The sequence below is a fragment of the Cervus elaphus genome, chromosome 7 (genome assembly GCF_910594005.1).
Source record: "Cervus elaphus chromosome 7, mCerEla1.1, whole genome shotgun sequence".
NCBI classification, from domain to species: Eukaryota; Metazoa; Chordata; class Mammalia; order Artiodactyla; family Cervidae; genus Cervus; species Cervus elaphus.
This window is the reverse complement of record NC_057821.1, coordinates 31,060,704-31,078,660: the sequence shown is the minus strand read 5'-3', so window position 1 is coordinate 31,078,660 and position 17,957 is coordinate 31,060,704. Positions and strand designations below refer to the sequence as shown.

The 17,957-nt window shown below is 37.9% G+C and overlaps 2 protein-coding genes across 3 annotated transcripts; both read right to left on the bottom strand.

The window, feature by feature from the left end:
* Nucleotides 1–1,717: 1,717 nt before the first annotated feature.
* Nucleotides 1,718–2,656, bottom strand: LOC122697424 (putative olfactory receptor 2B8). Its single transcript, XM_043908247.1, has one exon. The coding sequence runs from the start codon at nucleotides 2,654–2,656 to the stop codon at nucleotides 1,718–1,720; it is 939 nt and encodes a 312-aa protein (XP_043764182.1).
* An 8,625-nt stretch (nucleotides 2,657–11,281) lies between these two features.
* On the bottom strand, nucleotides 11,282–15,729 carry LOC122697417 (putative olfactory receptor 2B8). Of its 2 annotated transcripts, XM_043908240.1 has the most exons (2): nucleotides 15,707–15,729; nucleotides 11,282–12,209 (listed from the first exon to the last, which is right to left on the bottom strand). In XM_043908240.1, exon 2 carries the CDS (start codon nucleotides 12,044–12,046, stop codon nucleotides 11,282–11,284), a length of 765 nt encoding a protein of 254 aa, XP_043764175.1. In that variant the 5' UTR covers nucleotides 12,047–12,209; nucleotides 15,707–15,729. The 2 variants fall into 2 exon arrangements, with proteins under 2 accessions (XP_043764175.1, XP_043764174.1); XM_043908239.1 differs by lacking the exon at nucleotides 15,707–15,729 and having other exon boundaries at nucleotides 11,282–12,220.
* Nucleotides 15,730–17,957: the final 2,228 nt, after the last annotated feature.

Genomic DNA, 17,957 nt, shown 5'->3' with positions numbered 1-17,957 from the left:
TAATCAGGTATATGTTCATCCTTACTGTGGAGTCAAAATACTTGGTTTCACAAGTGTTTAATTCAAGGGTGAAGAGTGTGGTGCTGTTAGGAATATAAATAGAATCTTGACCCTCTATATAATTTATCCACACTGCCATTTCCAGCTTGCAAGTCCACTTGTCAGGCAAACTGGCCAAGAGGGTTGAGACCCAGGAGGATGATTAGCATCTAGGACAGGGAACTGTGTAATAGTTGTCAAGCTTTTGTCTCTACTAAGAGACACAAATATACTTACTTGCCTAGTGGTACATGCTGGGGAAATCTACCAAAAATCTTAAATATTTCTGTGATGACGGCACAGTCAAAGCTCTAACCTCTATAGAAAAAACGCACTGTGCATGACGCATAACTTACACACAAAAAAACCCAGAATCTATACCTGAAAATAAATTTATGCTGTAAAGTGAGCTTGAGTGGGGATCTACAACCTAGAATGTCAGATTAATTTTTTCTGGAATGTTTTGTTACTCCTAATTCAGAACTCTATGACAGTTATTTCACAATTAGACAGATAAAGCTTAGGCATGTATTTTTAATAGACACAATATTTAATTTTTCATTTTCCTTCTGATGAGTCGAGGACATCTCCACCAAACATGGGATTGCCTGGGAATCAGGGGTCATTTCCAATATTTTTATACTTCACTAAATATGAATTTCACAGAACGTTTGGCAGAGGAGAGATTCTAAGGTTTTAACCAATTGATGCCTAAATCAAAGAGTTTATAAAATGGCATGATGAGAATAACCTAAACATATTTTACCCTTTGAAACTTCTGCTGCATCACAGTAGCTAAAATCTGTAGGTATGTAGTAGAACTTGGGTCATATGCTACTCAGATATAATGCCCTCAAAAATTCCTCATTAAAAATCTCATTTTAGAGAGGAACTAGGTGGTTCACAAAATTAAAATAGCCAACTTTGTACCTCACATCAGTGTTTTTCTCCTGCTGTGTACAAAAAGGCATGTATGAACTATGTGGTGTTCTTACCAAAGAAGGGCTACCACTGTCCCTGCCAGCAGCGCATCATCCCCTTCCCTCAGTGAGTCCTATGCGCCGCCTTCTCTGAGATGATCCTCCACAATATGGCGGCCGCACTGCTGAGGGTGCAGTTGCACCTGATGTCTGAATGGCTTTACCGGGATTAATGCAGCAAGATTTTCTTTGAGATTCAACTTTGTTTTCCCCACAAGTGCTCCACCTACATCAGTGAAAACGTCTGATCAAACCATCAAACCATGGAATTTTAGAAGAGCATGATCCAAATAAAACAATGAATGGTATCTTCCAGTTACTCCTAGAAAATATTATTAATAATATTCCTTACACTGTTTCAGTGGTTTTGTCTTCTTTGGGCTTCATGTAATATGCATGTCTTATTGCAAATAGATGTGGGAAAATGTACCCAAATGGGAGTGCAAATAAAAATCATTGGAGCTGTTAAAACAGTAACTACAAAGCAGATGTTGTCAGAACACTGAATCAGCATCTCTGGAAGTCGAAATGAATACATGAACTTAGAATCTGAACACTCACTTTTCAACGGGAATGAAGAAAACCAATTCCTTTCAGAGTTGTCAGAGGGAATTTTAGATGACTCGTGCGGGACACACAGATACATCTAAAGAGCACTGGTGTTCAAGATCCTTCCATTAAACTGTCCTCCTCTACCATCATCTGGAGTCAGAGTCCTTCCAAAGCACCTTCTTTATCGCTCCCTTCACATCCCTGTTCCTCAGCGTATATATGAGGGGGTTGGTCATGGGGATAATGACAGTGTAGAAGAGAGACATGAACTTGTCCTGATCCTGGGAGTCGTTGCTGCTGGGCTGAAAATACACATAGATGGCTGTGCCAAAGAACAGGGAGACCACCGTGAGGTGGGATCCACACGTGCCAAATGCTTTTCTCTGCCCTGCAGTGGACTTGATTCTTAAAACTGCCCTGACAATCCGACCATAGGAGAACACAATCAATGCAACAGGTGTGAGAAGCATGATGACACCAGCAAAGAAGCTCGAATACACATTCACGGTGATGTCAACACAGGCAAGTTTGAGAAATGGAGGGATCTCACAAAAGAAGTGGTCTAATTTATTCCTCCCACAACGAGGTAAAAGGAAGACAAGCACTGTCTGCAGTAAGGAGTTGGCAAAACCAGTGATCCATGAAGCGGAAGCCAGCAGGGCACACAGACGGGGGTGCATGATTACTGTGTAGTGAAGGGGCCTGCAAACAGCGGCATAGCGGTCAAATGCCATAACTCCTAGGAGAATACATTCTGTACCTCCCAACGCCAGAGACATGTACATTTGAACCATACATCCACCAAAGGAGATGGATTTGTCTGCTCCACTGAGATTAAATAGAAACTGGGGAACAATGCTGGTGGTGTAACACATGTCCAGAAAGCTCAGGTTAGAGAAGAAAAAGTACATCGGGGTGTGAAGACGTGGGTCCAAGTAGGACAATGCAATGATGGTTGTGTTTCCCAGCAAAGTGAAGATGTAGAAGATCAAAAGGACCACAAAGAGGACTAGCTCAAGTTGAAGCCTGTCAGAGAAGCCCAGTAAGATAAATCCAGTGAAAGAACTTTCATTTCTCTCTTCCATCCTTTGTTAGCACTTGGCTCCTGTCAAATCAAGCATTTAGCAATTTATTAAAGGTAACTTCAAAAAAAGTGCGGTGATAAAGAGGAAAATCTGTCATGTTCAAAGGCATAGTCATGTGATTTTATATGCAACTATTTGAATAAATGATGTACTCACTATCACAAAAAGTTATATATTGATAATTAATATAAGAAAATAATACATAATAATAATAAAATCAAATAATGAACCTTGGTTTACATCAATCATACATATTAAGTGCCTTTTTCAGATTGAGTTTAATAGGATTAAAGTATGATCATTATATATGTACATCTTAGAGAAAGTGGGAATGAAGGAAATCAAGGGAGAGTGTGTAGAAAGAGTAAGAAAGATGTAGACAAAGGGAGAAAGTTTATTTTAAATATGTATCTCATAATTCTACATAACTGGATATGCAGATACATCACATGTAATAGTGGCTTCCCTTGTGGCTCAGCTGGTATAGAATCTGCCTGCAGTGCAGGAGACTCAGTTCGATTCCTGAGTCGGGAATATCAGGAATCTTTCAAAAAAGCACAGAGATGAAGAGGAAAACCTATCATGTTCAAAGACATGGTCATGTGATTTTATATGCAATGATTTGAATAAGTGATGTATTCATTGAAATTGATATATCTTAAATCAATTATCTCTTTACTATTCACAAAAATTATATATTGAAATTAATATAAGAAAATAATAATAATAAAATCAAGTGATGAAACTTGGTTTGCATCAATCATAGATATAAAATGCCTGTTTTAGATTGAGCTTAATAGGATGAAAGTATGATGATTATCTGTACATCTTAGAGAAAGTGGGTATGAGGGAAAATCAAGGGAGAGTGAACAGAAAGAGTAAGAAAACATAGACAAAGGGAGAAAGTTTATTTTAAATATGTATCTCATAATTCTACATAACTTGGCTTGCACATACCTCACATGTAATAGACTAATACAAAATGATCTCTAAAATGCATTCAGATATAGAAATTTATTAGCTATTATGTACTTATACAAAGGATTATATTACATTCAATGTATCACTAAGATTCTTCCTCATAGATATGTTCTGGAAAAATAGTTCTCTCTACTCCTATTGCATTATATTTATGAATGATATATCCTGGTCTTTTTGTATACTAGTAAAAAATAAATTGCTCAGAGCCTGAAAATATCACCTTCGATTATAGTGCTTGAGATACCTAAAATTTCTATACCAATTTAACAAGAACTCCAAAAGTTTATTCACTGTGCGTAATCAGTTCACAGGCTTCCCTGTTGGCTCAGTGGTAAAGGAACCACCTGCCAATGGAGGAGAGGCAGGAAAGACAGGTTCAGTCCCTGGATCTGGAAGATACCTTGAAGAAGAAAATGGAAACCCACTTCACTACAGAGAATCCTGGCAGGCTACAGGCCATGAGGTCAACAAGAGTTGGACTTGACTTAGTGACTAAACAACAAAAGTAGTCACTTCACAACAGAATTTCAAACTCCAGTGACCAGCACTTACCTCTTCTTTCTGCTGATTTCAGTTTCATATATTGTCAACACGTAAAATGCCTGGAATTCCTATAGGAGATAGGATTATTCACTATCAACATTCTAATGGCAATGAAGAACACATAAATGAAGGGGCAGTGGATCTATCACAGTCTCAGAAATAACACTTCTAACCACTATGGACAGAGTTTGGCCAGGTTGGGGAAAAGAGGCTGAAATGGGATTTCTTTTGCATGCTGTTTATTGAATTAATGTCTTCAAGACAAAGAGAATCAGGGAATCAAAACAGAGCAGACAAATGTGTAAAGCAAGGATGTGATCTCAAATGGAATAGCATGAACATGATCCCAGAGAAAGCTGGAAAAGGACTCACTAAATAGAGCTATCTGCTGTTAAAAATACTGTGTCTTCACTTACACAATCACTGCTACCCACATGCTGCGACCTGAGCATTTCAAGTGGGGCAAATAAATAACTGAATTTTAAATTTAATTTTAACTCAGGTAAATTTAAATACCTATTTATTTAGATGTGACTAGTTACTACTATACAGAATAACAAGCTGTGGAGCATGCATTGTGTCAGATTTAGCTCCACCTAGACAAAAAGGCAACCTTTTATAAATCCCAGCAGTCTGTCATTGACTACAAGCTGCCCCAACCACCTTTGGAACTTCTGGCAATGTGGCTCCATTCAACTGATGGCAATTTTCTAAAGAAGTGAAGGGCTGTGAAGTTGTCATCAATACTCTTGACAAATATGGTGTCGATCAGTGAAGCAGTCAGTAGAAAATATCTGACCTGGACACTTAAAGCATTCATACAAAATGTATAGTCCATTCATAAGTGTGTGCAAGGATGAAAGGATAGTCACCAGTGTACAGTACACATCACCTTGTCATTAGCCTAATTTACCAATAAATTAAACATTCAGATCACCTTTTCTGACCCACGTTTCTCCTCTCAAATTGGTGTTTCTCCTCAAATGAAGAATGATCATTTTTCATTAACAATAAATTCAAAAATGCATGGATACAATAACCACAAAATGGACCTTCATTGTTATAATTATCAAACTGGCATTTGAAAGATTACATATGTTCATTTCTTCGAGAAAATGAACATTTTAAAACTACAGATAATGACAATATACTTTAAGAAACATTCTGTAATTCACAGATACAGGAGCTGAGGAGAAAATGAAAGTATATAGTCTAATATGTTCACATTCACATATATGCTATTATTCAAATACTGAAGGACATGTTTTTTGACAGCCAAATATCCTGAATTTAAATTGCTCCATATATCCATACTGAGACATAATGAATACACTACAATAGGATGAAATGTCTAGGAACACAAAGTTGGCTTCCATAAGGAACACTTAGTTTGGTTTTTAAATTTGGTGAATTTCTATAGGAACTTTTGTTTCTTTTGCCAACTGACATGTATGATACCCAGTATAATCTTTAAGGAACACTTACAACTGAAAACAAACTAACTTATCAATTTCTAAAGTACCACAGAGATCGAGTTCCAGTCCTCTCAGTTTTATTCACCTTATGTGAGTGTCCTAAGCTCGTTCCCTATCTCATTTCCAGTTCCTGCCTTTAATATAGTACTGGGCATTGGAACCTGGGTATGTAGACTAAGGATGCAGGTTGCCTGCAGTGAGTACATAAGTTGACTCTATCAGCATTGGAATATCCTTGTTTTCCTTAAGCAAGAAGATGCTTTCTCTTGATAACTTCAAAGACCTTCACAGGGTACTGAAGATTGGCATTGTGTCTATCTGGTAGGATGACATAGGAAGACAATTACAAACTCTCAGGATTCCTTCTAAATATAATGTTTTGGCTCTATGATGAAGAATTCATTATGAAAGCATGAGAATGGTATGATATTGCAGTAAAACTGGTCTGGTGAAAACTGTTTACCTGGCTGAAGTCTCTGGGGACTGTTCGTCCTGTACCGTTAATTAGCTGATGTTGCCTGGCTGCCCAGAGATGACAATCCTCAGGGAAAATGAATATCAAGGAGAAAGTAGGAGGAAACTTATTCTGCCTCTTTTATAATTTCTCATAAATGACAGAGCTCAGATAATTCCCTAAACTTCCCAGTTATCGTAGCTCTCCTCCCTTAATGGCTTAGATATTTTACTAAACACTTGAGCTTTTTTATACAATTGCAAAAAAAAAAAAATATTCTCCATATATAAATAAGAACTCATTCTGTTATTTAGTTTTAAATGTAAATTAATTTTTATCTAATATTCATAACCAACTTTTAATGCATCACAGAGTTACCAATTCAGCTCAGTTCAGTTCAGTCACTCAGTCATGTCCAACTCCTTGCGACTCCATGAACACAGCAGGCCTCCCTGTCCATCACCAACTTCCAGAGCTTACCCAAACTCATGTCCATTGAGTTGGCAATGCCATCCAACCATCTCATCCTCTGTCGTCCCCTTCTCCTCCTGCCTTCAATCTTTCCCAACATCAGGGTCTCTTCAAATGAGTCAGCTCTTTGCATCAGGTGGCCAAAATATTGGAGTTTCAACTTCAACATCAGTCTTTCCAATGAACACCCAGGACTGATCTCCTTTAGGATGGACTGGTTGGATCTCCCTGCAGTCCAAGGGACTCTCAAGAATTCTCCAACACCACAGTTCACAAGCATCAATTCTTTGGCACTCAGCTTCCTTTATAGTCCAATGCTCACATCCATACCTGACTATTGGAAAAATAATAGCCTTGACTAGATGGACCTTTGTTGACAAAGTAATGTCTCTGCTTTTTAATATGCTATCTAGGTTGGTCATAACTTTCTTTCCAAGGAGTAAGCGTCTTTTAATTTCATGGCTACAATCACCATCTGCAGTGATTTTGGATCCCAGAAAAATAAAGTCAGCCACTGTTTCCACTGTTTCACCATCTATTTGCCACGAAGTGATGGGACCAGATGTCATGATCTTAGTTTTCTGAAAGTTGAGCTTTAAGCCAACTTTTTCACTCTCCTCTTTCACTTTCATCAGGAGGCTTTTTAGTTCTTCTTCACTTTCTGCCATAAGGGTGGTGTAATCTGCATATCTGATGTTATTGATATTTCTCCTGGCAATCTTGATTGCAGCTTATGCTTCTTCCAGCCCAGCATTTCTCATGATATATTCTGCATATAAGTTAAATAAGTAAGGTGACAACATACAGCCTTGACATACTCCTTCTCCTATTAGAACCAGTGTGTTGTTGAATGTCCAGTCTAACTATTGCTTCCTGATCTGCATACAGATTTCTCAAGAGGCAGGTCAGGTGGTCTGGTATTCCCATCTCTTTCAGAATTTTCCACAGTTTATTGAAATCCACACAGGCAAAGGCTTGGGCATAGTCAATAATGCAGAAATAGATGTTTTTCAGGAACTTTCTTGCTTTTTCGACGAGCGTGAGTATCCCCGATAACCTAATCACTGGAAATCCTAGGAAGCTTCAGTGAGACTAAAGCCACAGGTATGGCAACAACTTCCCCGATGGCTAAGATGGCAAAATATCTGCTTGCAATGCAAGATACCCAGGTTCAACCCCCAAGGAAGATCCCTGAAGAAAGAAGATCCCCTGGAGAAGGAAATGGCAACCCACTCCAGTATTCTTGCCTGAGGAATGCCATGGACAGAGGAGCCTCATGGGTACAGTCCATCAGGTCACAAAGAGTTGGACACAACGGAGCGACTTTCATTTTTCACAACTAAAGAGTTTCACTCACAAAAGAGTTTAAAATTATCTTCAGAAATGGTCAGCTAATTACAACTTGCTGCTTCTAAGACAATGTGGATTTAATTCACTACAGAATGGTTAAAAGATCCACCAAACAATGTAAATCAGTAGAATAGATTGTTTAAAAGGAGTATGAATACCCAATCCCTACAGCTGCCTCAGGGACACTGTCCCCTGAACCCTCTGATTCAGGAGACATACAACTTCTCATTTCTGCATTTACACAGAGCACCCATTCCCAGGAAACCACGTCCACAAGACATTTCCATACACCCTGGTTCCCTGAGTCTGCCATATCAAGTTTGAACTATGCTACAATACTGAAAGGATGGAAGAAGCTCTCAATCATAATACAAACAGGCATCAGAAAAGATCGCACCTACAGAGGAAAGAGTTGACAGCAAACTAACATCTGTCCTTCCATCCTCAGTGACCCTGATTAGAGCAGAACCCTGGGCAAACAGTTAACACTGAAATCTACTGACTAGGAGATAAATGAGGATATTACAGCAGTCAATATATGCTGATTACCATTCTAGTAATGTTTTTAGCAGGGTGGATGAGGTCTGTTTCGAGTGTGATAAACCTACAGAATACAGACTACAGTTGTTCCAATGGATAAAAATCCTAAAAGCCAGAACACAACTGGTTCTGGTGAGGACACATATCAAGTGAGAAACTCTCAAGACTTCCTTTTGCTGACTTAAAAGATACAAGTTAAACAAGTGAGAGTCCCTAATTTATTTTATATATTCCATTTGAAAAACCTAAGTTCAGGAAGCAGTGTCTTACTGGTTTGGGGCCTCATAGACATTGTACATGTTGTTGCTCTTGTTTTGGATTATTTTCTAATTGTTAGTCAATCTGGTCCTGCTTAAGAATTGTGTTTCATAGGAGTCTGACTGACACTTCAGGCTTCCAAGGTGACACATTACCTGAACACACCGTGTTCACCTTGTGCTTCTCAGGAGGCAAAAATGATGAAACGCTATGACTTGCTCTTGGGCATATTGACAGTTCTGAACTAAAAATGGGATCAAATAATTTAGCCAAGGCCTGGGTACACCCACTGCAGCCATTTCACAGATATTAAGAATTCAAAAGGAGGGAATTCCCTAGCATTCCCGGGTATAGGCTCCATGCTTCTACTGCAGGGGCCATGGGTTCAATCCCTGTTCTGGGAACTAAAGAGGGAAAGCTTGGAAAGGTAGAAATCATTTGAAAATTTACAAAACAGAACTGAACTTTGGGTATGTGTTATCTTTTAGGCAATCTTTTCTTTTTTTTTAAGCCTGGAATCTAGATACCTTTATTATCTGTAATTTATTCTGAAGTAATATACACATCCACATGATGCTCAAGCATCTGCTTAAAACAAATAAATCTGTTTTGGGGCAGTCCTTAGGAGCAGACAAGTAGCTATTCACTCAGGAAAATAGGATTTGTGACTTCATGTGACTTTGAGGGTTTCTGCACCAAAGAAAGTATCATTGAGGGATTTTTAAGTGACTCTTTGGGCATAACTATCAAGACCTGATTGAGTAGTAAGGAAAGGGGGAAATTTCTCACCATTCAGAGTACACAGCACTCCAAACTGCTTTTAATCAAGTGTATGTTCATCATTACTGTGGGGTCAAAATACTTGGTTTCACAAGAGTTTAACTCAAGGGTGAAGAGTGTCATGCTGTTAGGAATATAGATAGAATCTTGACCCTGTATGTAATTTACCCACACTGCCATTTCCAGCTTGCAAGACCACTTGTCAGGCAAATTGGCCAAGAGGGTTCGAGACCCAGGAGGATGGTGAGCTGCTAGGACAGGAAACTGTGTGATAGTTGTCAAGCTTTTGTCTCCACTAAGAGACACAAATGTACTTACTTGCCTAGTGGTACATGCTGGGGAAATCTACCAAAAATCATAAATATTTCTTTGATGTTGGCACATCAGAGCTCTAACCTCCATAGAAAAATACACTGTTCATGACATTTAACTCACACACAAAAAAACCAGAATCTATACCTGAAAATAAATTTATGCTATAAACTGAACTTGAATGGGGATCTAAGACTTAGAATGTCAGATTAAATTTTTCTGGAATGTTTATTTTGTTACTCATAATTCAGAACTCTGTGACATTTATTTCACAATTAGACAGATACTACTAAAGCTTAGGCATGTATTTTTAATAGACACAATATTTGTTTTTTCAATTTCCTTCTGATGAGTCTGAGGCCACCTCCACCAAACATGGGATTTCCTGGGAATCAGGGGCCATTTTCAATATTTTTATATTTCACTAAATCTGAATTTCACAGGAAGTTTGGGAGAGGAGAGATGCTAAGGTCTTAACCAATTGATGCCTAATCAAAGAGTTTATAAAATGTCATGACGAGAATAATCTAAACATGTTTTACCCTTTGAAACTTCTGCTGCATCACAGTAGCTAAAATATGTAGGTATGTAGTAGAACTTGGGTCATATGCTACTCAGATATAATGCCCTCAAAAGTTCCTCATTTAAAAATCTCATTTTAGAGAGGAACTAGGTGGTTCACAAAATTAAAATAGCCAACTTTGTACCTCACATCAGTGTTTATCTCCTGCTGTGTACAAAAAGGCATGTAAGAACTACGTGGTGTTCTTACCAAAGAAGGGCTACCACTGTCCCTGCCAGCAGCGCATCATCCCCTTCCCTCAGTGAGTCCTATGCGCCGCCTTCTCTGAGATGATCCTCCACAATATGGCGGCCGCACTGCTGAGGGTGCAGTTGCACCTGATGTCTGAATGGCTTTACCGGGATTAATGCAGCAAGATTTTCTTTGAGATTCAACTTTGTTTTCCCCACAAGTGCTCCACCTACATCAGTGAAAAACGTCTGATCAAACCATCAAACCATGGAATTTTAGTAGAGCCGTGATCCAAATAAAAGAATGAATGGTATCTTCTAGTAACTCCTAGAAAATATTATTAATAATATTCCTTACAGTGTTTCAGTGGTTTTGTCTTATTTGGGCTTCATGTAATATGCATGTCTTATTGCAAATAGATGTGGGAAAATGTACCCAAATGGGAGTGCAAATAAAAATCATTGGAGCTGTTAAAACAGTCACTACAAAGCAGATGCTGTCAGATCACTGAATCAGCATCTCTGGAAGTTGAAATGAATACATGAACTTAGAATCTGAACTTAGAATCTCACTTTTCAATTGGAATGAAGGAAACCAATTCCTTTCAGAGTTGTCAGAGGGAATTTTAGATGACTCATGCGGGACACACAGATACATCTAGAGAACTGATGTTCAAGACCCTTCCATTAAACTGTCTTCCTCAGCCATCATCTGGAGTCAGAGTCCTTCCAAATCACCTTCTTCATTGCTCCCTTCACATCCCTGTTCCTCAGCGTATATATGAGGGGGTTGGTCATGGGGATAATGACAGTGTAGAAGAGAGACATGAACTTGTCCTGATCCTGGGAGTCATTGCTGCTGGGCTGATAATACACATAGATGGCTGTGCCAAAGAACAGGGAGACCACCGTGAGGTGGGATCCACACGTTCCAAATGCTTTTCTCTGCCCTGCAGTGGACTTGATTCTTAAGACCGCCCTGACAATCCGACCATAGGAGAACACAATCAATGCAACAGGTGTGAGAAGAATGATGACACTGGCAAAGAAGCTTGCATACACATTCATAGTGGTGTCTACACAGGCAAGTTTGAGAAAAGGAGGGATCTCACAAAAGAAGTGGTCTAATTTATTCCTCCCACAACGAGGTAAAAGGAAGACAAGCACTGTCTGCAGTAAGGAGTTGGCAAAACCAGTGATCCATGAAGCCGAAGCCAGCAGGGCACACAGACGGGGGTGCATGATTACCGTGTAGTGAAGGGGCCTGCAAACAGCGGCATAGCGGTCAAATGCCATAACTCCTAGGAGAATACATTCTGTACATCCCAATGCCAGAGACATGTACATTTGAACCATACATCCACCAAAAGAGATGGATTTGTCTGCTCTGCTGAGATTAAATAGAAACTGGGGAACAATGCTGGTGGTGTAACACATGTCCAGAAAGCTCAGGTTAGAGAGGAAAAAGTACATAGGGGTGTGAAGACGTGGGTCCAAGTAGGACAGTGCAATGATGGTTGTGTTTCCCAGCAAAGTGAAGATGTAGAAGATCAAAAGGACCACAAAGAGGACTAGCTCAAGTTGAAGCCTATCAGAGAAGCCCAGTAAGATAAATCCAGTGACACAACTTTCATTTCTCTCTTCCATCCTTTGTTAGCACATGGCTCCTGTCAAATCAAGCATTTAGCAATTTATTAAAGGTATCTTCAAAAAAAAGTGCGGGGATAAAGAGGAAAATCTGTCATGCTCAAAGACATGGTCATTTCATTTACATGTAACTATTTGAATAAATGATGTACCTATTGAAATTGAGCTCTAATCTATCAAAAAATTCATATATTGATAATTAATATAAAAAATAATGCATAATAATAATAAAATCAAATAATGAACCTTGGTTTACATCAATCATACATATCAAGTGCCTTTTTCAGATTGAGTTTAATAAGATTAAAGTATGATCATTATATATGTACATTTTAGAGAAAGTGGGAATGAGGGAAATCAAGGGAGAGTGTGTAGAAAGAGTAAGAAAGATGTAGACAAAGGGGGAAAGTTTAAATATGTATCTCATAATTCTACATAACTGGATATGCAGATACATCACATGTAATAGTGGCTTCCATTGTGGCTCAGTTGGTAAAGAATCTTCCTTCAATGCAGGAGACCTGGGTTCTATCCCTGGGTTGGGAAGATCCCCAGGAGAATGGAAAGGCTACCATATCCAGTATTCTGGCAGATTCTATCTCCAGATCAGGAAGATACCATAAAGAAGAAAATGGCAGCCCACTTCAGTACAGAAAATCCTGGTGGGATAGAGGCCATGGAGTCCAAACAAGCTGGACATGACTTAGTAACTAAACAACAGAAGTAGTCAGTTCACAGTAGAAGTTCAAAATCCAGTGACCTGCACTTATATTTTCTTTCTGTTCATTTCATTTTCGTATATTACCAACAACTGGAATGCCTGGAATTCCTATAGGAGACAGGATTATTCACTATCAACATTTTAATGGCAATGAAGAACATATAAATGAAAAGAAATGGATCAATCACAATCTCAGAAATAGCACTTCTAATCAGTATGGACAGCGTTTGGCCAGCTTGGGGAGAAAAGGCTGAAATGGGAATTCCTTTGCTGTTTATTGAGGGAATGTCCTCAAGACAGAGAGAATCAGGGAAGAAAATCAGAGCAGACAAATGTGCTGAGCAAGGATGTGATCTCAAATGGAATAGCATGAACCTGATCCCGTAGAAAGCTGGAAAATGACTCTCCAAATAGAACTATCTGCTGGTAAAAATATTCTGTCTTCACTTTCACAATCAATGCTACGTGAGCATTTCAAGTGGGGCAGATAAAGAACTGAATTGTAAATTTAACTTTAACTCAGGTAAATTTAAATACCTAGTCATTTAAATGAGTCTAGTTACTTCTATACAGAATAACAAGCTGTGGAGCATGCATTGTGTCAGATGCAGTCCCACCTTAACAAAAAGGCAGCCTTTTACATATCCCACGAGTCTGTCATTGACTGCAAGCTGCCCCAAACACATTCAGGAGAATTCCTGGCAGTGTGGCTCCATTCAACTGATGACAATTTTCTGAAGAAGGAAAGAGCTGTGAAGCTATCAGTCAACACTCATGACAAATATGGTGCGGACTGGTGCACCAGCCAGTAGAAAAGATCTGAGCTGGACACTGAAAGCATTCATACAAAACATAGAGTTCATTCATAAGTTTGTGCAAGGATGGAAGGACAGTCACCAGTGTACATTACACATCACCTTGTCATTTGCCTAATTTACTGATAAATTAAACATTCAGATCACCTCTTCTGACCCACATTTCTCCTCTCAAATTGGTATTTCTCCTCAATTGAAGAATGATCATTTTTCATTAACAATAAATTCAAAACTGCATTGACACAATAACCATGAAATGGACATTCATTGCTGTAACTACAAAACTAGCATGTTAAAGTACACATGTTCATTTCTTTAAAAAATGAGTATTTTAAAACTACAGATATTGACAATACACTTTAAGAAACATTCTGTAATTTCAGAGAAAAGGAGCTGAGGAAAAAATGAAAGTGCATAGTCTAATATTTTCACATTCACATATATGCTATTATTCAATTACTGAAGGATATGTTTTATTACAGTAAAAAATCTTGTACTTAAATTTTTCCATATATACATACTGAGACATAATGAGTATACTACAACAGGATGAAATGTCTAGGAACAAAATGTTGACTTCCATAAGGAACAGCTAAGTTCTTAAAGTTGGTGAATTTCTATAGGAATTTCTGTTTCTTTCACCAACTGATATGTGCGTTACTCAATGTAAACTTTAAAGAACACTTGCAACTGAAAACAAGCTAACTTACCAATTCCTAAAGTACCACAGAGATCCAGTTCCAGTCCTCTCAGTTTCATTCACCTTATGTGAGTGTAGTAAGCTCATTCTCTACCTCATTTCCAAGTTCCTGCCTTTAATACAGTCCTGGCCATTGGAACCTGGGTATGTAGACTAAGGATGCAGGTTGCCTGCAGTGAGTACATAAGTTGACTCTACCAGCACTGGACTATCCTTAAGTTTTCTTTAAGCAAGAAGATGCTTTCTCTTGATAACTTCAAATACCTTCACAGGGTACTGAAGATCAGCTTTGTGTCTAGCTGGTAGGATGACATAGGAAGGCAATTTCAAACTCTCATGATTCTTTCTGAATATAATGTTCTGGCTCTATGATGAACAGCTCATTATGAAAGCATGAGATTGGTATGAAACGGCAGTAAACTGGTCTGGTGAAAACTGTTTACCTGGCTGAAATCTCTGAGGAAGGATGTCCTGTACTGTTAATTAGCTGATGTCACCTAGCTGCCCAGAGATGACAATCCTCAGGGAAAATGAATATCAAAGAGAATGCAAGAGGATACCTAATCTGCCTCTTTTCTAACTTCTCATAAATGACAGAGGTCAGATAACTCCCGAGACTTCAGTTATCTTAGCTCTCCTCTTTTAATGCCTTAGGTATTTTACTAAACACTTGAGGTTTTTTCATACAATTGCAAAAAAAAAAAAAGACTGCATATATAAATAAGAACTCGTTCCATTACTTAACTTTAAATATGTTAATTTTCACCTAATATTCATAACCAAATTCTTTTTTCTTTGTTTTATAATTCAATTTATTTATTTTTAATTGAAGGAGAATTGCTTTACAATATTATGTGGGCTTCTGCCAAACATCAATATGAATCAGCCATAGGTATACCTATGTCCCTTCCCTCTTGAGCCTCCCTCCACTTCCTACTTCTCTAGGTTTTACAGAGCCCCTGTTTGAGTCCCTGAGTCATAGAGCAAATTATCACCAACTTCGAAGAGATCACAGAGTTAGTGTTTAGGCAGATTCTAACCTTTAAGGTAATATATTAAATGGCAACACCCACATTTTACTCCAAAACTTCTAATGTGGCTAAGGAAAAATATCAAGTCCTCTATGACATTGTTCAATTGCTATCGAGAGTTGCAATAATTTACTTAGACAAACAGAAAAACTATTGACTTTTTAAATGGAACTTCCATGGTTTCCTACAGCTCAACTTGTCTTTCCATTTACGATGCACATGACTGAGTTAATCAAGATAGCTATAATTGCTAAAGTAAATTGAAAGAAACTTGAAGGGTATTGTGTGTATTGAAGTTTGAAGATCAATCAGTTTCAAAACAACTTACACACTTGACTATACAAGGAAAAGGCAGGAATACTTAACATCTGTCTATGGAAGGCTTCGGCCTAACCATCAAATGCAGCTTCAAAAAATATAAAATCTCTTTTCCCCACTAGAACACATTTTCTTTCAGTGTAATATACCACTGCTAGTAGTATAAGCTATCTCAGAGAAAGCTATTTAGGTTTGAAACATTTTCATTTTTATATGTTATTAGTCAGAAAAGCACAGAGAACTTCAATAATTAACTTACATTTTATAGCCAGCCATTGCCCATATAAGCATAAGTTCTTTTTTTTTGATAACATTTTATCCATAGAGAGAAACTATCTCTTCCTTAAAATAGTCTTAATTAGAATTTCTCCATAATCTCTCCACTAGTTAAATCCCAACATAATATTTATAAGGAGGCCGAGGAAAGACCAATATGTCACAGGGTGTCCAGAGATGGAGAGAATCAGAGGCCTGTTATTAACACTTCTTCCCAGTTCAATCTTGTTGCTGCAAATATTAATTTGTAAAATAATATTGGCTAATAATTTGACATTTTCTAGTAATGCTTACTTGAAATTACATGCTTTTCTTCCTATGCTATTTTTCAAAATTCTTCTTTTATATTGGAATATAATACAACAAAGCATGGTCTATTTTTTCAAAATCTACAAAAGACAATTCATCAAAATAAAATCATTAAAATCCTGTTAAGAGGATAATAAGATAAGCTACAAACTGGAAGAAAATATTTTCAAACTGCTTCTCATAGAAAACACTCATTACTAGAATATACAAAGAACTCTCAAAACTCTACAATAAAAAAGATAACTCAATTAAAACACATTTGAGCAGATAACTCACCAACGTAAATATACAGATGGTAAAGATGTCCTTATGAAACATGAAAACATGTTTATCATCACTAACTATCAGCAAAATGCACACTAAAACTAGAACAACAAAAATGAAAAATATAGGAACAATACCTAATGTTGGTGATATCGTGGAAAAGTTGAGTCACTCATACATTACTAATGAGAATACAAAGTGATGAAGCTACTTGATAAAAGAGCTTGGCTGTTTAAAAACCGAATATCCACTTGCCATACAGCCCAGTAATCATGCTCGTGGGCATTTATGGCAGGGAAACAAAAATTTCTTCCACACGAAAACCTGTGCACAATTATTCATAGCAGCTTTATCTGTAACAGCAAAAATTGAAAACAACTAAAATATTCTAAACAAATATGGGTACATCCATACTGTGGAATACTACTTGGCAATAAAAAAGAATACACATAACATCTTGGATGAGTCTCAAGGGTGTTATGTTGAATGAAAATAAGTCTGTGTTAATAGGTTAAATATGATCCCTCCTACATAACACCAGTGAAATAACAAAATAATAGAGACAGAGACCAAATTAGTACTGCCCAGGGGTTAGGGATGGTTTTCCAGAGGCTTCAGAGGAGGGGCTGCTTCCCTGATAGCTCAGTTGGTAAAGAATCCACCTGCAATGCAGAGGACCCTGGTTTGATTCCTGGGTTGGCCGTGAGCGGGGGCAAACCCAGTGTGGCCGGAAACTGCGAGTGCTCCCCACACGCCAGTGACATTTGTCTGCAGCGCCCCTCCCTCCCCACAGCATGACTGAACAAGCTAACCTGAACAAGAGACCACCTCTGCCTGCCTGTGTCAGGGCGGAAATTAGACACTGAAGAGACCAGAAAACAGAAGCCAAATGAACAAAGGGAACCGCTTCAGAAGTGACCGGTGCAACAGATTAAAATCCCGGTAGGTAACACTGACTACACCGGAAGGGGCCTATAGACATCGAGAAGTGTAAGCTGGAACGAGGAGCTATCTGAAACTGAACCGAACCCACACTGACCGCAACAGCTCCAGAGAAATTCTTAGATATATTTTTACTTTATTTTTTTTTAATTAAAGAAAAACAATTTTTTTCTTTTCTTTTTTTTATTTTTTCTCTTTTATTTCTTTTTAAATTACCTATTACTCCTCCATTACTCCTTAACTTTCATTTTCATTTTCATATACTTTTACTATCTTTTTAATTAGAAAAATTTTTTTTTCTTTTTTTATTTTTTCTCTTAGTTTCTTTTAAAGTGCTCTATTACTCCTCTATTACTCCTTA

Excerpts from the sequence above, each read along its gene's own strand:
- LOC122697417 (XM_043908239.1), bottom strand. The coding sequence starts at position 12,220 with ATGGAAGAGAGAAATGAAAGTTGTGTCACTGGATTTATCTTACTGGGC.
- LOC122697424 (XM_043908247.1), bottom strand. The coding sequence starts at position 2,656 with ATGGAAGAGAGAAATGAAAGTTCTTTCACTGGATTTATCTTACTGGGC.